Below are 20,137 nucleotides of genomic sequence, written 5' to 3'. Positions count from 1 at the left end.
GAGTTCTCTTTGAAGCATTGAAGGGATAAGCACAAGGGTGTGGACTCAAGTGGAAATTAATTTCTAAGTTGTGGATGGAATCAGCTTCTGATATTCTAGACGTGGGAGCGAAGATTAACACTAATTAGAAAACCTACCAATGGAATCATCAGTCTGGAATGTTGATCTGAAATGCTAGTAAGAAATACCTGTATACTGTTTGGGGGGGAGGAAAAAAAAAAACCTCTCTCTTTTATCACCTTGGTTTGTGTAGATTTCCTTTGGATGCAGCTCTGGACCCTGGCCTGTCCTAGGGGATGCCCCAGTTCACCTTTGCTTGCTTCTGTGGGCTCCATGGATTCTGCAACATGAAGAGGAAGAAGGAGGAGTCCAGTGCAGAGCAGGAGACAGCAGTTTGAGAGGAAAAGCCTTGTCTTGATGTATCACCTGAATCCACTCGGTTGAGCTGGAGGATTGCTGTTCCTACAGTACTGGTATGCTGATGCTACCCTTTGAGCAAAAACACCTCCTTCCTGCCCCATCGCCGGTCTCTCTTAAAATGAATGAGTGGGACTGATGACGATTTCTGGATTTATTTTTTTTAACTTTGCTCTCCTACAAATTTGGAGGTGTTAAAGAAGGGAGAGGAGGGAGCCAAAGGCATGATGTGCCCTTGAGAGCCTGGGTGGAGGGGGAGAGCCTGGTTCTATGTTCCCAACAGAGATCTTGCCTTCCACCTCCTTTCCGCTCCCCCATGGAGCCTGATGGATTAGCTCAGGAAGGCACGCTGGCAGGAAGAGATGAACCCACTATGTGAATGATAGCCTCTCTCATCAGTGTCGGCAGTGGGAAGAGAGAATGCGGAAGACGTTAATCTGCTTATTACATTTATTTCTGTCTCCATGTTTTTCTTCCCTAGAGACTTTGCAGGCCTGGAAAAAACCATCTCTGTGAAAACAGCATCTTTATTCAAGATCTAGAAAGTGGCTGGATGAAATGCTATTCTGCACAGTTTCCTATTTGGAATCACTCTAAGCCTGAGAAACTGTGGGTATTCATGAGTCAAAAGTTTCCTTTGCTTTGTTGATTGATTGATTGACTGACTGACTGACTGATTGTAAGAAAATGACCATCCTCATCACCAGAGTCTAGTGCAGAGTCTGGCTGTGCTCTTGTTCTGGATTAATTCAAACATAGAATATGTTTCTCCGCGTTTCAATAGCTTCATTGCTGCTGTTTTTACTGACAAAGAAGAAGGCATTTATACACGAACACTTGGCGGTTTGGACCACCCATGAGTCGATTGCTTCAAGCAGTTGATTAGCAGGAGGTGCTCACCTCCTTCTGCCCACCACTGCCCCTACCATTCTTCCTTCCACTCCCTGGATTAGAAAAGGAAGAGGGGAATGCAATAGATCAGGAAGTGTGGTGAAGGGAAGAGGAGGGACAAAAGCTTCTGATGTTCTAGTTCACCATTGTACTTTCCTTCACATTTGTTGCTCTGTTCTCATCTTGCTTTTGTAATCAAGGGTGTGAAAGGAGGAGGAGGAACAGTGGTGGCTTCCATACCCCTGAGTGGTGGCGGGGGCAACATTTAGTGTGTCAGGGCGCTGTGCAAGGAGATGTGGCATTTGATACACTGTTTCATGTACTGGAAAGTCTTGGATCAGCCTTTGAGTTAATGCCTGTGCCTGTAAGAAATAATTCTTATCAATATTATGACATCTACTACCTAAAATCCTTCTGACAGAATCAAATACATGTTAGGATCCAAAACAAAACATAAACTTATACGTTTGCACTGGACTACCCTAGTGAATGTTTTGGCAAATAGTAATAGATATTCCTGACTACCTAAATGCTCATCATTCAACCTATTTCAGTTATTGAATAAAATTTTAAAAAGGTAATGAGGAAAGCCTTGTAACTGTAACTTGGAATAAAAAAGTTCTTCAGCTCCCCTGACCCTTGAAAAGAAAAAGAAAAAAATGTTTGATTTCAACAGATGGATGGATGTTTGGGGTCACTGCTTCCTTGAAGAGATGGTATTGTTATATTGGGTAGATGGTTTGTCTTGAACAATAGTGGAGCAAATGAGAGGAAACAATAATTGTAGAAACTGGAAGGTAAAAAATAGGTATTTCACAGATGGATATGCTGAGAGAGAGAGAGAGAGAGAGAGAGAGATATTCTTTTGTGCCTACTCTCTTTCCGGCTTCCCTGTTTTCCCTTTACAGAACCTGCAGCTGAATGGGAAAAGATGTTTGGCAGCTTATATCCAGCTGGCTGCTACAGTCTCAGGCTACAGATACCAGGCAAAGGAGGGTTGTGTAGGATAACCTCCCCCTTCCAAACACTTCCTAAATAGTGCCTGCCCGCAGGACGCACTGGCACGGGCTCCACTGCATCCTGTGAATGGGTAGGGACCATGGTGAGGCAGAGAGGTAAGTAAAGTTTTATTTACTTTACTCAACTGCACCACAGTCCCCTATGGGTTTACTCAGATCTGTGCCAGCTCTTTGGCTAGTACAAATCTGAGTAAAACCAAGGGGGCGTGTCAAGGCTGGGTAGGTGGAGGATATAGGCAGGATGTTTGCTACAATATCTGCACTCTGCCTGCTCCCACCATGTGCCTGGAGGCCCCAAGGCCCGCCCCATTCCACCCACTTCCTGCCCTATTCTGCCCACTCACCCTGTCCCACTACTAGCTTACCTTTGGTGTTAGAGGTAGCTTGGTCCAGAGTCAAGCCTCTGGCACCACCACCATTTGTGGCTGACACCAGCAACAAAATTGCTACTAGCACCACACTGTGTGAGATGCTAGAGGCAATTTTACAATAGTAGAACCATGTCTAGGGTTACCAGACACCTAGTGGGACAGAGGGCCTATACTTTTAACCATTGTAGAGAAGAGAGAATTTTGGTAGATGCAGCTCAACATGGAAGGTTTAAAAAAGCTGCAGCTGCCAAAATCCCCTCTTTTATACAATGGTTAAAGGTATAGGCACTGTCCCACTTGGTATCTGGTAACCCTAGACATGTCCCACTATCCTAATGGGCAGCACTACATTGGATTGGGCTGCTAATTACTTGACTATATAATGACAAATAATAACTTGATAGATGTAACTTGGCATAACTTTATTCCATGGAGTACAGTAAATTCATACTGAAGGAATCAGGTCTTGTGAGCATAGGATGGTTTGACAAAGAAAGAAGGCAAGTCCTTCCCCTATTGATCCACTCCCTCAACCTTTCCAGTCTCCCCGCCTCTGCCAAGAGAGCAGATTTACACCAGAGCAGCAAAGCTGTACACCCAGGCGACCTGCTCTCCTTTCAGGAAGACTTACTGGGCTTGGCTGCCTGCCAAGAACCACACAGAGATAGCTTTATTTTCTCACCCCAAAGGGATAATGCAAAATCTCTCTCTGTCCTGCAAGGAGGACCAACAATAGGCTACATATGATGTCATTCCAGGGGAGGGCCTTTTTTGTAAAGCAAAAAATGAGAATTCAAGACAGACTTTAATTAATCCTTGTCAGGTACTAGGGATGATGTTGCTGTAGGAGATGGCTGGGTTGTTTCAAACCTGTGACTCCAAAGAGTAGTGGAGTAATGGGCTGAAGCCTTGGTGAAGATTCATCAGGCACTCACTCGTCATCTTCATTGAATCAATCTGAAAGGTTCACAGGAGAGGTCTTTTCTTCTTTTTATTGCCATGGAGCTGAAAGAAGACACAGTCTTGTCTGACTAGTTCAAATATACACAGCTGACAGTGGAATTACGCTGGTTCAGATGAAAATCAGAGCAAAAGGTGACCTTTGAGGGTACAATCCTATGCATACTTCCTTCTAAGACTCACTGAACTCAGAGGGACATACGTTGAAGTCATAGCCTTCAGATCACTCAAAGCCATGCTCCAGCTGCATTTCAGCCATGTTACAAAAATGGTGCCAGTCTCATCTCCACGTAATAGGTAGGAGAATAAGCTCAGTGCTTTTAACTCATTCTTTTTCTTTAAAGATCCGGTGCAATGAATACTGTCTTGGACAAATCAGGGAGCACTAGCTATTAGGCACCAACCATTGCTAGATTTTTTTCCACATTCAAAGTGAGTCATGCTGAAGATCTGTAGAACTGTTGTGTCTCATCCCTACTCCCCCGTCCCCCTCCCCATTTTCAAGGCACAAACCAAATGCACATTTCTTTTAGCGAACACAGGTAGCACTATCCAACCCTCTCCACCCCCTTTAAAATATTATTTTCAACTTGTCTTCACCCTCTCCCTTGCCTCACATACCCATACATCCTGATGTTTTCCATGGAACTGTTTTCTTTTATTTTCAAGAAGCACTTCTGCACTCCAAGGAAGCTCATTCCAATATAACAATTTAATGTGTTCATTTTCATACAAAGTCACGATACCAGCAGAGTGCATTATCATCACTTTCCCTATTAATGCAGATTCAGGCAATGCTTTATCAGGATTCCTGATCCTGACGGTGATATAGAACTTGCCCTCCTCCAGATCTTCAGAATTACATCCACAGCTTTAGTGCTAATTCTGCTCTGCATCTATAAAACTCAATCAAATCACTATACATGTAGAGCTACTTCACCTGCTAGTGCTTCCTTTTCAAATGCAAGGTAAGGAAGATATGTGAGGCACAGACATCAGGGTGGTGCAGCTCCTTGATCATATCTAGTGCAAATTGAAATGTATAATACATTTTACAATCCACAGAAAGAAGTTTTAAAATGAAAAAAAAAAAATCAAAACATACGAAGTCTGGGGAAAGTCAAAAGAGTAGAAGAATTTTATTGTTAAAAACAATAGCCCAATTCTCAAGATAAGTAATGCAACCTCTGTATAAATATTAGTCCTCCTCAGAGCCAGAATGGCTCTTGAAATGTTTAACTTACATGACAATAGTGGAGTAGGAGTTTTTTAAAAATGTGCAGTGGAGCTTTCTCTCAAGCTGTGCTTTGTTTGGCTCTTTTTCAGACCTAATCTTGCCAAGAGAACTTTCACCAATTTAAGGTGAAGAAAAAAATTGGTGAGGCAAGCTCAAAGGGTACAGAACGTGCACAAATTACAAGGAAAGGACAATTGCTCAAATTCTTCTTTAGAACATCTTCCTGAAGGTCTGCAAGATGAAACCAGGCAGAAAGTGTTCAAATGGACATTTTATCCAGCCTGACCCACTCTGTGTACTCCATATGCAGGACTGTTGCTGGAATTTTAAACTGTGAAATAGGCATATATATAACCCAACACTGCAGTAACCCTGACTTTGGCACTGAAAGGGACTCAAACACTATGAATATCAGGTTTATTACAGGTTATGCAGTTACTGCATATTATCCAAAGTGGAAATGATTGTTTAAAAAAGAAAAATTATAGTCCTGTGAACTTTCTTTTTCTTTTGCACTAAGCTATAAGCAGCACTTTTTTTCCTACAGACTCAGTAGATATGAGTTTGGGCTCAGGTTGGACTGACATCTAGGTGTGGCATCTAGATGTTTATGGTTATCTGGTTCTTTAGGATTGCATATCTTCAATCGCAAGATAAATGTGAAGACATTAAGCATCTGCTCACCATCTCCCTATATAGCTCTTACTGCTATGTGTTCTTTGACCTTAACTTACAAAAATGGATCCTTGGGTGATCAGTTAATTGTTGAAACATTAAGAAGCCCAGATTTTAAGGGAATGACTTGTGGAATATTTTCCTATAAATTCAAGGTCCTATAAACTCAAGGTTCCACATGTCCCCTTCCCAGTTATTTATTAGAATCATACTCTACATTCATTTCTCTGTCCACAGAAAATATGGCATGGGTCAGATCTTGCCATAATTGCCATTGTGATCTTTGGGCATTTTGCTCATTAGCTGTGATCTTGTATACTTTTATGTATGCAGTATGCAAAACTGTACTGGATTGATTGTACCTCTGATTTATGGGATGTTCCTCTATACCATCTTTTTAATGAATGTACCTGTCATCTGTTTGCACAGTCACTTTGTAAAACATGGGTAACCAGAAGGTACTCCTCTTGTACATATAATAAGCCACTAATGACTGAACTGGTCTAATATAGATAGATAGATTTATATATTTCTCTGCTAACATATATAGTCTAAGTTTACTCAGAATTCATTATGCTGGAGTCTGTTTAGTGCACACCAGTTTGTTTTGATTTCAAAGTGTGCCATGTTCTCAGAAATATGTACAATCTAGAAATGGACCTCAGCCAATCACATGGATCTAAGGAGATGCCTGGATGGACATGCCTTGGGCCTACATGAAAGCATAACAAGACAATGACATTTCTATGGAAAATACATGAAGACGAGTGCTAAAATTTTTCCTTTGCTAGCCACATGAAAGTTAGATTTTTTTCACAGGACTGAGAACTTGCTGAGAGTTTACAGAAACATAAGGAGGTATCTTTCTGCCTTTGCTATATATGACTCCAAGCAAGTTCCTCTTCTGGGAACAGTGATACTGACAGCTCCAGAAATAGCAGTAATATTGTATGTATTTAGGGTTGAAGGTGCTATACAGAAGCTAAGTGTTAGTGATAAGCACAAGCTTCAGTCCATTCCTCTTCACAGACTGCCGGACTAGATATTTCAGTCCAGCTGTAATCTATGAGATTCATTGCTCAATCCTGCGCATGGTTACTTGGAACTTCCGCAGTTCAATGGGACTCAAGAAACTGGTGAGCATAGGTTTGAAGCCCTCATGCTGTGTGCATTACTGAAGAGGGATGGAATGAAGCCTGCTTCCATGCACTTTGCTGAATCAGGACCTAATCACAATGGCGCATATTAACTGCTACTGTAACTCCATTGACCTCTGTGGATGTTTAAAATGATTATGTTTAAAGGCACAAGTGTGCCCTTAAAGCATATGTTGTTGAGGCTTGCTAAACAGTCATTTGCAGACAGCCACCTGTATTCATTCAGTAGACCGGGGCCCTGACCCATCTGGCAAGCCATGTATGGCTCTTTTGAAAAAACCCCAGTGGGACTCTTGCCTGTTTCCTGAATGGAAACCTGGATAGCAGTGAGGAATATGGTGTTTAGGGAGGTTTCAGTTGAGGGCATGGTCTTTTGATGAGAGGAGCAAAGAAGGGAGGTAGCAGAAAGGCAGCAACAGAAACATAACTCTGTATAGACCCTGATGAGGGGTCTGGAGCAGCTCTGCCAAAGCAGACATGGAGAAATCCAGCACGGCTTGACTCGATTCAAGTCGCGAGTCTCCATCCCCTTCAACTTGACTTGAAAACTAGTCCTAAGAAGCGGACTTTCTGACTCATCCAGAGCGTTTTGGGGACTCTAAAAGACTTGAATCACAAGTCTTTTCTGTAAAAAAGTCAGCCATGGCTCCGTGGAAAAAAATGGAGCTCTGTGTGTGTGTTTGTGTTGGAGTTCTCTTTAAAAACTCCCCTGATGTCCACACCCATCCCTCCTTCTCCCAGAGACACAAAATCAGGATGCATCCTCTGTCCAATGGATAGTTTGGGGGACAAGAAGAAGACCTCCATCCCCTGTGATCAGGACATGTTCAGCACCCAGCTAGTTTCTTCTACAACTAGTTACTTCTGCAACCCGATACCCTTCAACCCAAACAAAAAACATTAACCATTTCCCTTCCCAGCCTCTGTCTCTGCCCCCTGACTGAACATAATATACCCTGCTGCTGGTTGCTGCTACTCATGCAGGTCTGAATGCCCGGCTTCTGGATTCCCATACAAGGTCTTTCGGGCAATACAGAAGCAGTGCAAATCAGAGTACGCAAGCAGCACCTCCAAGTAGTGTCTGGGAGACTCAAGTTGTCCCAATCCATGGCACCTTCTGAGTCAGTAGTCCTAGACTTGAGTGTTTGCCTGTGTCTTTGAACACGACTCAAGTCTGCACGAGTCAGTGGAAAATATGTGATTTCACAAATCTGACTTAAGTCACTTGACTCAAGTTCCCATTCCTGTGTCAAAGCTTGTCCTGTTCAGGAAGCAGCTCCAAAGGGGTAATAAACACCATTGCAGCAAAAACAACAACAAATAGTGCTGGCACCTTAAAGACAAGCACATTTATTACAGTTGTCTCTAGGGACTGCTATTTTGAACTGTCACTGTGCTTATCTTCTACTTTTAAACTTCACAACGACACCTCTTGCATTTTACAGCCATCTGACTTCACTGTCTACAGTTGTTTTTCCCTCTATCTTCATGTATATATATTATGTACCTGCCACCATAAAGATACATCATGCGTCTGATGAAGTAGATTGTAGTCCAGAAAGGCTGCAGTAAGTTTTATTTGACTTTAAGGTGTCAGAAAGCTCTTTGGTGATTAGGAAACCGCCTTCTACTGCCATCACGAATAGGGACTGGATAAAGCCCTATCTTCAAAGGTCACTTGCCCCAATCGGTGGTTGTTGTCTTCCATTTCCGCTTGTCCTGCTGTGACATTCTGGCAATTTTTACAGCCAATGGAATCACAGTGTGGAATAATTAATGAGAGGTGGGCAGCTGGGCAGCTGTCACCCCCCTCCCACCCACTCCCTCCCGTACTCCACCCCCAGTCCTCCCCTGATCTGCTCCTGCCACTGACTTACTAGTGATAGCAAAGATTCTGTGGGCTGTGTTGCCCGTGTGCAAGCTCCAGGGCTTTGCTCTTGCTTGTGCTGCAGTCTGCAGAATGGCAGAGCATTTATCACATCAGCAGCACGAGCCTTAGGGCTCAATCCTATCCTGCACTGGAACAGGCAAGCCAAGAGGCTTGTGCAGTATCCAGCACAGGATTGTGGCCAGAAGTGTCTTAGCCAGAGGCAAGGGGAAACTTTTCCCCTTACCCCTGGGTAAAGGCTGCTGGCCCCTATGGGTCTCCTTGGACTTGCACCACTTGTGGAGGTGACACAAGGCTGAGGAGAGTGGAGAGGCTTGAAGCTGGATCTCATAACTGCCAGATTCCAGCTCTGCCTCCCTCTCCCTGCCCGCCCACCCCTGAGCCGGGCCGATGCAAGACTTGGCTAGGAAGCCGCCATGGAGGCTGGATTCAGCCTCCGTGTGTTGGTGCATCTCCTTGCACTGACACAGCTTACTTGTAAGGAGGAAGCCTTACAGCACGTTTGCGACCCTCCCAGGCCAGCGCAAGGGACTTGTATCAGTCCGGCGCAGTTAGGATCCCGTACTTACAGTGGCAGATTGCGAGATCCACCAGCACAAGGCCCAGATAGGATAGGGCCCTTATTCACATAACCTCACCCCCAAGTTCCCCTCTGTTGCACACGCAGACCTTGTTGCATGAAAAATCACCCATCCTGAAGACAAAAATTCTTCAGTGTCCTGTTTGGTTTGCTTAGGCTGCATTTTTTAAAAAATCTGAAGTATTTCTTAATCTTCTGGCTTGATTTCATGGGGAAAGCCCCCAGACATAGTGGCAAATGAAAAAAGATGTTGCTGTGATGACTATTTTTAGCTCGCATTGTAAATGTACCCATTTGGTGCCAAACGTCCTTGCCTTGCTATCCCATATGGCTTGGTTTAAGCTTGATTTCCAGTTCCTGTCAGTAAAGAAACAGCAATTGTACTTGTATCTGACAGCTAAGAAACACCAAGGCAGAATATGTCCCTGGTGCAGGCTACATTTTGTTGCCTCTTCCTTTTTGCTTTCTAGATTCCATCATATAGGCGCCTAAATAGAAATGTTCCTCAGGAGTCTTCCAGGCTCAGTAGCCATAGAAACCAGCTATTTTTATCTATTTTGCATGATATCAATAAATGACTTTTTCTACACTGGATAGACAGGTCAACTCAGCTTCCTGCTAACTGGATGTCCTTAATAAGCCATGCATATCTGTTGTATAATTCTGTACATCTAGGAAGACAAAATATGACATGTATTTATCAGCATGCAAAGGAATCTGCTAAGTAGATTGTTCACATGCTATTATATCCCCTCTGAGAGAAACAGATATTTATGAGAATTTTTAGAATACAGACTTTATAATATTGATTATAAAATACTATACTGTACTATAAAACACTCCAAGTAGTGTTGGCCAGATAGGTCAAGATACAGATTATCTTGGCTATTCATGTAGATCAAGATCCAGGGAATGTGGTAGGCACACACACAGAGAGAGACATACAAATACACACACTTAAATTAATGCCTGTAACAGCAAAGATAATCAGCCCACAAAAGTGTATCGTTGGTTTGGATCTTGTCTCTATTTGCCGCCCAAGGAAGGCTTTTATAAAGCAGGATAAAGCATCAAAACTGTATGGTTAATTACTAAGTGCACTTCACAAAGGAAGTAAATATACACGGGAGACAGAATCGCTCCCACAGAGAGTTTTTTAAACCAGTAATATCTTCCAGGATCCATACATTCAAAGTGTGCAGTGTGATGGTCATAGTATATCTACCATGTCCATGAGGAGTCCGACATGTCCTACATGTTAAGGAAATAATTAACACTAAGGACTGAAGACACTGAAAATATATGTAACAGTTTTGTTTCAGAATCCTCTTCAGAATCTTCTTCTGTCAAAACTTTGATTATCCCAAACTTCTAGTGATCCGGATTCACTGTGTACCTCCTGTTGAGGCTCCAGAACACTGTACCACTCTGTCAATGCTACTTCCATTTACATGTTTATCTGAATGCTTTGAATGACTCCCAGACTATTTCAACCAATAAAGATGTACTGTATTGCATAGGTGCCTGTGAGCAGCTGTCACAAAGCCTCTGATCTACACTATGTATCATACAACTGAGAAAACACACACAGAGCAATGGTGCTAAATGAATCTGACCTTCATTGACTGCATGTGATGCTGTTAGCGCCATAAATACCATGCGCAGAGTGGAGTTCATCTGTGCATTCCTGGGAGTTCCTGAGATCACCTTGCCAAACAGAATCAATACTTGTACATGGCCTGAAACCTCAGCTGAGGTAAATCAGAGGAATTGGGCCAACTTTACCACTGATGCAAGCCTGCTGAGTACGTCCTATATATATATTCCAGTGCTTCCGAGCACTCCTGATACAGGAAGACCATCTTACAATCAGATCAGGGGAATGATCACAGCACTGCTGATTTTCTGTTAGCACTCAATGAATGGATATCTTTGGGTTGCAAATACATGGAGTCCAGTGACTTCTGCTATAACAAGGTGGTTTACAAGGTTGCATTCTAAATTATAGATGCCTATCGTGGCCCTATCTTTCTCTGAAATACTTGCCTATTGATTGCTCTCCTGGCTGATTAATTTCCCTTTCCTGCCTGAACCCTGTTTTCAGAGCTGCTACAATGCTTGTCTTCTGTTCTTTCCTTTGTATATACAGTATATATATTTTTAATCTATGTACTTGAAGTTGGCACTTTATTGCTCTAACTGTGAAAGCATGCTTAGGAGAGCAGATATGTTAATTGCTGTAGCAAACAAACTTTATTATTACATCTCTTGGCAGCCTACAAATTATATCTGCCACCTCGATGCTGCTGCTTTGTTTATTGCCGAAACCGATGAGCTGAAACATCAGCTACGCCCCTAACCTGAACAACTGCATATTTAACCAACCAAGTGAAGGGAGCACAAAGGTGGCACTTGTCTAGGATCAGAAATAGAAGGTAGGATGGTTGAAAGGGAAGGCAAATGAGGCCATTATGGTGAAAACTGAGCTGTCCACCCTCCTTTCTATTCTTTTATCTGATGAAAACCACACAAAAATAGCAGCACTATTTCTGCTGTGCTGCTATTCAAGAGCCTGCACTGTTCTTGACTAGTCTGTCTCATGTTAAGCCCATTTACATTACATTTACAGCAGAAGATGGCCCAGGGCATTCTGGTGCTTGAGGCAAACACAATAGCTAAATGGCATCCTTCATGAACAGAATGATGAGGCCTAATTAAACAAATGCTTGCTGCCCTTTAAAGTATCCCAAATTCCATTGCCTAGTAGTAGGACTGGCCCCACCTGATAATGTAACAAGGGTATAAATTGAATGTGAAGGTCCCGTTACATCCCTACAGATGCATAATGATAGCCTACTATCTCTATGTCACCTATATATCTAGATCTAGGTATTAAGAGAGTTCCCAACGTTCTGGCATGCTTGAGCATGAAAAGAGTCCAGGACGTGGTTATGCAGATAGAAGCAGGCTTGGTTCTCAGTGGTTGGGTTCATCAGGGGTTGAGAACAGGTGATTGAAAATGGTTTACTGTTTTGTTTTTTTAATAAATGCTTCTTGGCACTTTGTGGTTTTTTCCTTTTATCCTACATACTGTATTTGTAGACATATTGTTCCCCTCTTTTCTTCCACAAACAGATTTAGGGTCCAATCCTATAGTGCCCTTTTGCCGGTGCTGAGCTCCATCACTGGGCACTGGGTGTGGTAAATGTGCTATAAAGCATGATTACGGCACCTATGAGTAGGGAGTGCTGGCTCCAGGCCCAGCATCGGATGGAGGACACCGCGTGGCCACTGGAGGTAAGAAAGACACCCAGGCAGTGGTAAGGGTTTTTGGGGTGGAGGGGAAGGCATTCGGGTGGGGGGAGGCAGGGCAGGGAAGGAACAAGGCTGGGAGGGGGGTAGGACTGGCGGAGCCCTGCTGAAAAGCCCGACACTGAGACTCACTTGTCTGCGCCAACAAAAGAGCCAGTGCAGACATGAGAAGCCCCATTTGCAGGGCCCGGGGCTTTCCTCAAGGGAAGGGGACAAAAGTCCCCTCCAAGGAGACCTCCAGTGGCCTCCACAGGGCCACTGGATACAGCTGTCACCATTTTGACACCACTGCACCTGGCGGCCCCACCAAGAAAAGGATTGGGCTATTAGCCCCCACTGCATTGGGTATCCCCCACTACACACTTTTATTTTCTTTCATATAAGTGAAGGATTGTCCTCCTTCCTGTAGGAGAAAGTGAAATGCTGCAGTTAAGGGACACTAGTGCAGGAAGAACAAAACATTCCCTCCACTCTCTGTCCTTGCTGACCGAGATCCTGTATGTGTGTGCATGAACATGAGTGCATGAAATGTGTCACTGTACTCAAAGAACACAAATGTGCACCTCTCCAGGACTCTTTGCAAATGCAAGGTCTCCCTTCAATTTTCTAAGCAGGTGTGAGGTATAGAGTAACAGGAGTCTAACAAACAAAAAAACTCATGCTTGACATGTCTCATTTCCTGGAATTCATGATTCCAAGACATTAACCTATTGTATGTGGAATACTAAGAGCTGGATAAACTATATGAGACATCACCATATATAGAATAAATAATATAGGGTAAGAAATGAGGCATACAGAAGTATCCTCAGGTAAAGCTCCAATGTGAACTATGGGGGATATGCCAGATATCAGCTTGCCCAGGGAAAGTAGCTACTGACTCAGAAGAAAAATAAGAGGCACTTTGCAGGAGATATTTCTCTTAACACTGGGGTTACCATTCCTAGTCATGTACAACAGTAGCTGCTTCAGTGGTACTGAAATAGCTAGTATATTTAGACTAGCAGCAATAAATCCTGAAGGGGTTCCTAAAGGACTAAAAGTTGAGGTGTAACTTGAAAAACAAATTGAAAAATACCAGGACAGGTGACATCCAGTTTATAGGTGTGTCTGGCACATTGGTATGTTGCCTGCAAAAATCCTCCAATATCTGAGAAAGTCAATGCCTAGAAACATCCTTAACAGATCTCTTCCTCAGTCATCTCAAAGGCTACGACACATTTAGATCCAAAAAGCCACTGCTGCTTCCTCTCCTCTGTCTCCATCATTGTCTCCTCAGCTTTCTCTGCTGACCCAAGCGGCTGTCAGGGTCCTATGATGGCCACTGTTTCGGGCTGAGCTTCTGCACCCTTAACAACTGTGTGGCAAAAAGTAATTTAGTAGGTATCTACCCTCATACCCCCTGAACAGGTGTGTGCAGGGAGTAAGGGGATAGGCCGGTTAAATCAGTGCAGAATTTAGATAAGAATTTAAATCAGAATTTAGATAGTTGAATATGTCTGAAGTTATTTAACTGTATTGGATATGAATACAATAAAATTTTATTTTATAAAACTGAAAAGTAGGTGCCTTGTGCTTGTCAGTTATTCCTATGCCTTTGTACTAAGTGACCAAGAGCTGGCTTACCTCTTGGGCAAACCCTGTTTCTGTTTTTCTTCAGAAACAGTTAAAGGACTACAGATGTACTTTTTTAAATGAAGGGCAAAAAATTGGGAAAGGGGCCCAGAATATCTTTGGAGGGTTCAGTTTGCCTCCTGTGCAAGTTTTCTGTTAGGGCCACAATGGGAGCAGATATCCTGGGCCTCCCAAACAGAGGGGGCCAACATCAGTATATAGGCAAACAATACTCTCCAACTGAGAAGAGAAGAAATGGAGGCTTTAAGAGAACATTAGGCTGCCATGTCAAGTCTTAGGGGAAAAAAATCCTCTGGATGGTCTCTGAACCTGCTGGAAAGCCATGTTGAAAACCCACTTTACAAGGCAATCTGAAACAAAAAAAAGACATCGCTCCAAAGCCTGATAAATAATAGTTATGATTAAACACACATCAATAAACCAAATATGGGCAGGATTGTGTATTTTGTAGAATTTCCTCTAAATACAGGGCTATTTACATAGATCTGCCCCTTTAGAAATATGAATGCCTCTTTGGTTGTAGCTTCTGAAGATTTTAATTTTTCAGCATCCAGTAAGAGCAGCAGCAGGCCACCCTCAGTTTAAAAATAACTATTTTGACAGTTTTGATGTAAATATGTGAATGGCATGATTATCTGTTTTCGTTGTGCATTCTCCACTGCCTGGAGCCATATGAGCTGGGGGCAGAGCAATCGACAAGAAAGGAGCCGACAGTGCCATCTGCAGGATTCTCTCTCCCTTTTTTCCACGAACACAAGCACTGGAAAAGTTCAACTTTGGAAGCCTCATCATCACTAACCAAAGGACAGGTTGAGATTAAAGTTCCCGAATTCAAGATTGTTTCATTGGCAATAAGTGAAAGAAGGGGAAGAATGTAATTAATAAAACCTCTGTTGCGGAAGGAACAATAGAAATTTATTTATTCCTTTATTGACATTAGTTTATCAGCAGCTAATAAACTTTTAATATATATTAAAAGGAATTTGAAAAAATCCATAATCTTAAAGACAGCAGTAAAATATCAGCATAAAAACCGCAGCTGTTTTCAAAGCAACAGCTGTAAATGCCAGATGAAAAAATATCGCTTTGATGCTTGTTGCAAGGCAAGCACAATGGGTACAGGTGGACTTCCTTCAGAAGGGAATTCCATTATCTTGAATACTCACTGGATACATACTCAAAATTGGTGCACAATACAGCCCAATCCTATGCATATTTACTCAGGAATAAGTGTCCCAATGTGTTCAGTGGGGCTGACTCCCAGGTAAACTGGCAATCCTGAGCAGTTAAGGTTTGGAATAGCAATGCAATGTGGAAACAGGTGTGTAATCTTTTAAATCCACATGATTTTCCAGTTGAAAACCAGTCTCTTTTGAAAGTAGCTATGTGCCTCCAAAGATGCCATTTGCTCCAGTGGTACTTTCAGGGTATCACAATGCCATTTTCAGTGGGAAACCAGAATGGGTTGCAAACTAAAGTCTGGAACTCTCACTATTTTAAAAACAATAAAACACAGTAGATTAGTAGTAGTAGTTGACAACCTTCAGTCTTGAAAGACTATGATATCATGCTCTGAATAGTGTTTAACATCATATCTAGTTTGACCATTAAACACATTGATTTAGATGGGCTTACAGATATACATAAATCTTTGCAGGTTCAGACTGCATATGTGTATGTGATTTCGTCTGCAATCCTATGCATGCTTACTCTAGCAATCTGTCTATAGTCCCACTGACTATAATGGGACTTACTTCTGAGTAGACATGCCTAGGATTGCATTGTTCAGCAACTACAATTCTATACAAACCCTCTTTTTGGAGTAAGCCCATTGAAGTGATTCTTATTATTAAGAATATTTATATACTGCTTTACAGCAAAAAAGTAGTTCACAAAGTAGTTCACATAGCAAAATAAATAAATGGTTACTAAAGGGCTCACAATGTTAATTAAAAAAAAAAAAGAGACAGGAGACCCAGCAACAGCCACTCAAAAAGACTGCATGCTGAGGTGAAGAGGGTTAGTTGCTCTTGCCCCATTAAACATAAGAGGGCATCACTTTTCAAAAGTGCCCCTTTTCTGGGGCACGCGTGGCTTGTGAGTGCTTGGGTGCCTCACATGGCGGTGGTGCTTCCCAAAGGACTCCAGTGGGGAGGCTCTGCCTCACCTGCCTCCCCACCCTCCACATGTCCCTGACTGTGCCTGAGGCAGCCACCTCAGTTGGCTTCATACATGGGCCAGCCCTTTGTGGCATTTTAAAGGTCATCAGCTTTATTGTGCCAGAGGTTTCTATGGACTGGTTCCCAAGTCATCTGCCTACTAAAAACTACATCCTAAGAACAAATCTGGACTCAGAGAAAACACCAGACAGCTGGTGACAAGAGTATTGTGCAGCTATTTAGATTCCATTCACCCCCCTGTTCAGTGGACTTGTCTATAACAGGATTATTCCCCCCCCGTGGGACCGACAGATGGTAGCGTCCAGTAGAACTGCCCTCACAGCTGAGGTTCCGCCCATGACAGGCTCGTGATTGGCTGGCGGGACGCACACCGGCTGTCCGTCAAAACGGCGGTTTCAAAGTAGCCCGGGAGGGCGCGTGTGCCTCCGCTCCTCCCTCCCATCCCCCTGTTTTCTTGATCCCTGCGTCCACGGAGGGAAAGGGGAATCGGAGGGTGGGTTAGCAGTGAAGAAAGGCGAGCGAAGACTAATCGATTCCTCCCCCTTGGCTAAGAGCAATCAATGGTAGGAAGGCCGAGGAAGCGAGGCGCTCGTCCGCTACGAGTGTGTGAGCGAAACAAAGCCTTGTAGTGCGCATGCGCGAGGGAATTGCATATGCGGTCTCTTCAGGCTTTCCCTTCAACTTGCTTCCTAAGACCTCGTGGCGCAACGGTAGCGCGTCTGACTCCAGATCAGAAGGCTGCGTGTTCGAATCACGTCGGGGTCATTGAGTCCCTTGGTGTGTGAAAAGGGATTTATTTTATCTCGCCCCATGTGGAGGGCTGATGACACCTTATGTGTAGCAGTACGTGTAAGTTTTCCCTTTACAACATAACGTGGAGCGAGATGAGACCGTGGAGTGGCTGGAAACTCACACAAGGGCTGGAGACCATGGCGAGGGCACAACCATTGGCACACAGTGGGAACACTGGGCATAGTGTGAACTGTGCATCAGTTGAAGCTGTAGCCCTATAGAACCGTAGGGAAAGTGGGGGAGAAGACTGTCTACCCAGTGTGTGGGTAGCCTGTGGAACTCCTTGCCACAGGATGTGGGGTGGGGATTGGACAGATTTCTGGAGGAAAAGTCCATGGGTATGCACAACCTCTTGGTTTTAGACATAGGCTGCCTCAAAATGCCGGGTGCAAGGGAGGGCACCAGGATGCGGGTCTCTTGCGGTCTTGTGTGCCCCCTCAGGCATCTGGTGGGCCACTGTGAGATTCAGGAAGCTGGACTAAATGGGCCTTTGCACTGATCCAGCTGGGCTCTTCTTATGTTCGCTGGCGTCCATGTGTGGTGCCTGCTTTACATAGGTGAGGTGTTTTCTCCATGTTGCGCAGGTGTCCATGTTGCATCTGCAGGCAGGAAGGCTTCTATGTTACAATTCCTCTCAGTGAGTAATTAGTCTGTGGAACTCCTTGCCACCGGATGTGGTGATGACATCTGAAAATGTGACAGGACAGATTGCTAGAGGAAAATTCCATCCCAGGTTACAAGTTGTGATGGGTATGTGTGGCCTCCTGGCTTTAGAAGTGGACTAACTCAGAATGCCAGGTGCGAGGGAGGGCACCAGGGTGCAGGTGTCTGGTTGTCTTGTGTGCCCCCGGAGGCATCTGGTGGGCCACTGTGAGATGCAGGAAGCTGGACTAGATGGGCCTGTGGCCAGATCCAGTGGGGCTCTTCTTATGCTCTTATGTACCAACATCCAAGACTACATCCTAGGAGGCTGAAGGGCACTCCAGAATCTGGACCCCCAAAGCAGAGACTTGAGGGAGCCCTCACTGGCCCAATGCGCTGCTCTTGGCAGCATCAGCGAGAGAAAGGCTGCCCTGCCCAGACTTCAGGGAGAGCTCTGCAGAAGTCAGCAACACTCCCCTGAGGTTGGAGGGGCTGCAGCTGAGTCTGGGCATTGGCTGGGGGTGAGAAGTCCTGGGCCTGATTGTCCTGCTTGAGTTTGGCTTGGAGGGGGTGGGGGACCAGTGAGGAGGAGGAGGGAGTGAAAAACTGGGGGTCTGCTTGTGAGTGCCTTGGGGTGGGGTGGCACTGCATTGAAGAAGTCAGGGGGATGTTTGAATGCAGCTGGAGAGCATGTCTACTCAGCAGTAAGTCCCATAGAGTCAGTGGGGGTTGACTGGCCTGTGAGTGCTTGCTGTTGGAGGCTGGCACTGCAGGGGAGAAGTTGCAGGATGTTTGAATGGGGAGGAAGCAGCTGCTTCTGCTTGTTAGGGTTGCTGGCAGAGGAAGAAGATGGGGGGTCCCTTTGTGAATGGGAAAACACTCTGCCTGCCTGGTGCTTGATGCTGGCTGGGGGAGGGACGGAGATCCCAATCCTATGCCTGTTTACTCAGAAGTAAGTTCCATTATAGTCAATGGAGCTTACTCCCAGGAAGGTGTGCCTAGGATTTCAGCCTAAGAGAGCTCCCTTCTGTGTGTGAATGAGGAGAAACAAACTCCCACCAGCTCCACTGGCTGACTGTGTGCTGCTGCTTGTTGCCAGGAAGGGGGGGGGGGAGAGAGAAAGAGTAAATCATCCTCCTGCAGGGAGGGGGAGGGAGCCCAGGCTTGCTCTTCTTAAGTTTGTTTTGTACATTTCCCTGGGAAATGGTACTTGGGGGGGGGCGGAGTTATTTTAACACCCCCTTTTTGTATCTCATGTGTATTATAAATAAGCTCAGTAAAACCCATTCATTCATAAATGTTCCATCGGTAATGTATTAATTTATGTAAATTTATTCAGATTTGAAATATAAATGTTCCTGGCTATGGACACAGTGTCAGAGAGATTATGTGGCCCTCCTGCCAAATGTTTGGACACCCCTTCTCCAGATTAACACAGGAGGAAATGGGAGGCCCTCACTGGTCTTGTCAGGCAGCATATTACTGTCTGAAAATTAGTGGTTGTGCAAGGACGGTCTGGGACCTGATGACCTCATACAGGAGCAGTGTGTGACATAATAAAAAAGCCCTGACTTCACAAGTGACTGGGACTGAAACCCAGAACAAGAGTACTACAAGGCTTGAGGAGGCCTGGGATTCCCTGACACCACCTTTTGAGTAATCGGTGTTTAATTCATTAATACCTAAGTTTATAAAACTAGAATTCTGAGGACATAAAAACTGAACCTGTACCCATAGTAAAGAGGTGTTGTTTCTAAAGTAACTCAGAAGTGAACCTAAGGACCCATTCCCATCCAACTTTCCAGCACCAATGTAAGGGAACAAACCTTCCCTTCCCTTGAGGAGACTTCCTTGATTGCCTCCATGACTGCAGGATGCATCCAAACCCTGTTGGCATGGCTACTTCATCACTGGAAATTTGCATAGGATTGGGCCCTCAGTGTCTTTGTTACCTTGAACCTGAGCTGGAACTTGAATTGGATCAGAATGTGTGGTTAAATAATCAGGTATTTCAGCTATATTCAATGTTCATTTTTCCAGGTTAAAAAAAAATAAATCCTGTTTGTATTTTGTTTGTTAAAACTGTAAAAAAAATTTTACTTAAAAAAAAATCAAGTTAAATAACTAACTTGCATTCACTTTATAGAGTTGCGCTACAAACAAGAGTCATTTGTTATTAGCCATTATTAGACTGTAAAAAGAGAGAAAGACAGTATATAGATACCTATGTATGTATCTAGAACTGTATACTCTACCGTTGCCAACCACCCTCTTGTTTCATAGATGTCCATTGACCTGCAGGGACTGCAGTCAGGGAGGCCATTGAAAGGAATGCAGAATACACCTTCTTATGTAGGGGGTCAGCATTATTCTTGAATGAA

At 44.0% G+C, this 20,137-nt stretch overlaps 1 protein-coding gene and 1 non-coding gene across 2 annotated transcripts; both read left to right on the top strand.

The window, feature by feature from the left end:
- Positions 1-296: 296 nt before the first annotated feature.
- On the top strand, positions 297-398 carry BLACAT1 (BLACAT1 overlapping LEMD1 locus). The gene has a single exon (XM_066624086.1). It carries the CDS (start codon positions 297-299, stop codon positions 396-398), a length of 102 nt encoding a protein of 33 aa, XP_066480183.1.
- A 16,617-nt stretch (positions 399-17,015) lies between these two features.
- Positions 17,016-17,087, top strand: TRNAW-CCA (transfer RNA tryptophan (anticodon CCA)). The gene has a single exon. It is a non-coding gene; the product is annotated as a tRNA-Trp (tRNA).
- Positions 17,088-20,137: the final 3,050 nt, after the last annotated feature.

Source organism: Tiliqua scincoides, chromosome 4 (genome assembly GCF_035046505.1).
Source record: "Tiliqua scincoides isolate rTilSci1 chromosome 4, rTilSci1.hap2, whole genome shotgun sequence".
In the NCBI taxonomy this organism is placed as follows: domain Eukaryota; kingdom Metazoa; phylum Chordata; class Lepidosauria; order Squamata; family Scincidae; genus Tiliqua; species Tiliqua scincoides.
This window is presented reverse-complemented; position numbering and strand designations above follow the sequence as displayed.

What these genes read in the sequence shown, in the direction of transcription:
- BLACAT1 (XM_066624086.1), top strand. Translation starts at nt 297, where the DNA reads ATGCCCCAGTTCACCTTTGCTTGCTTCTGTGGGCTCCATGGATTCTGC.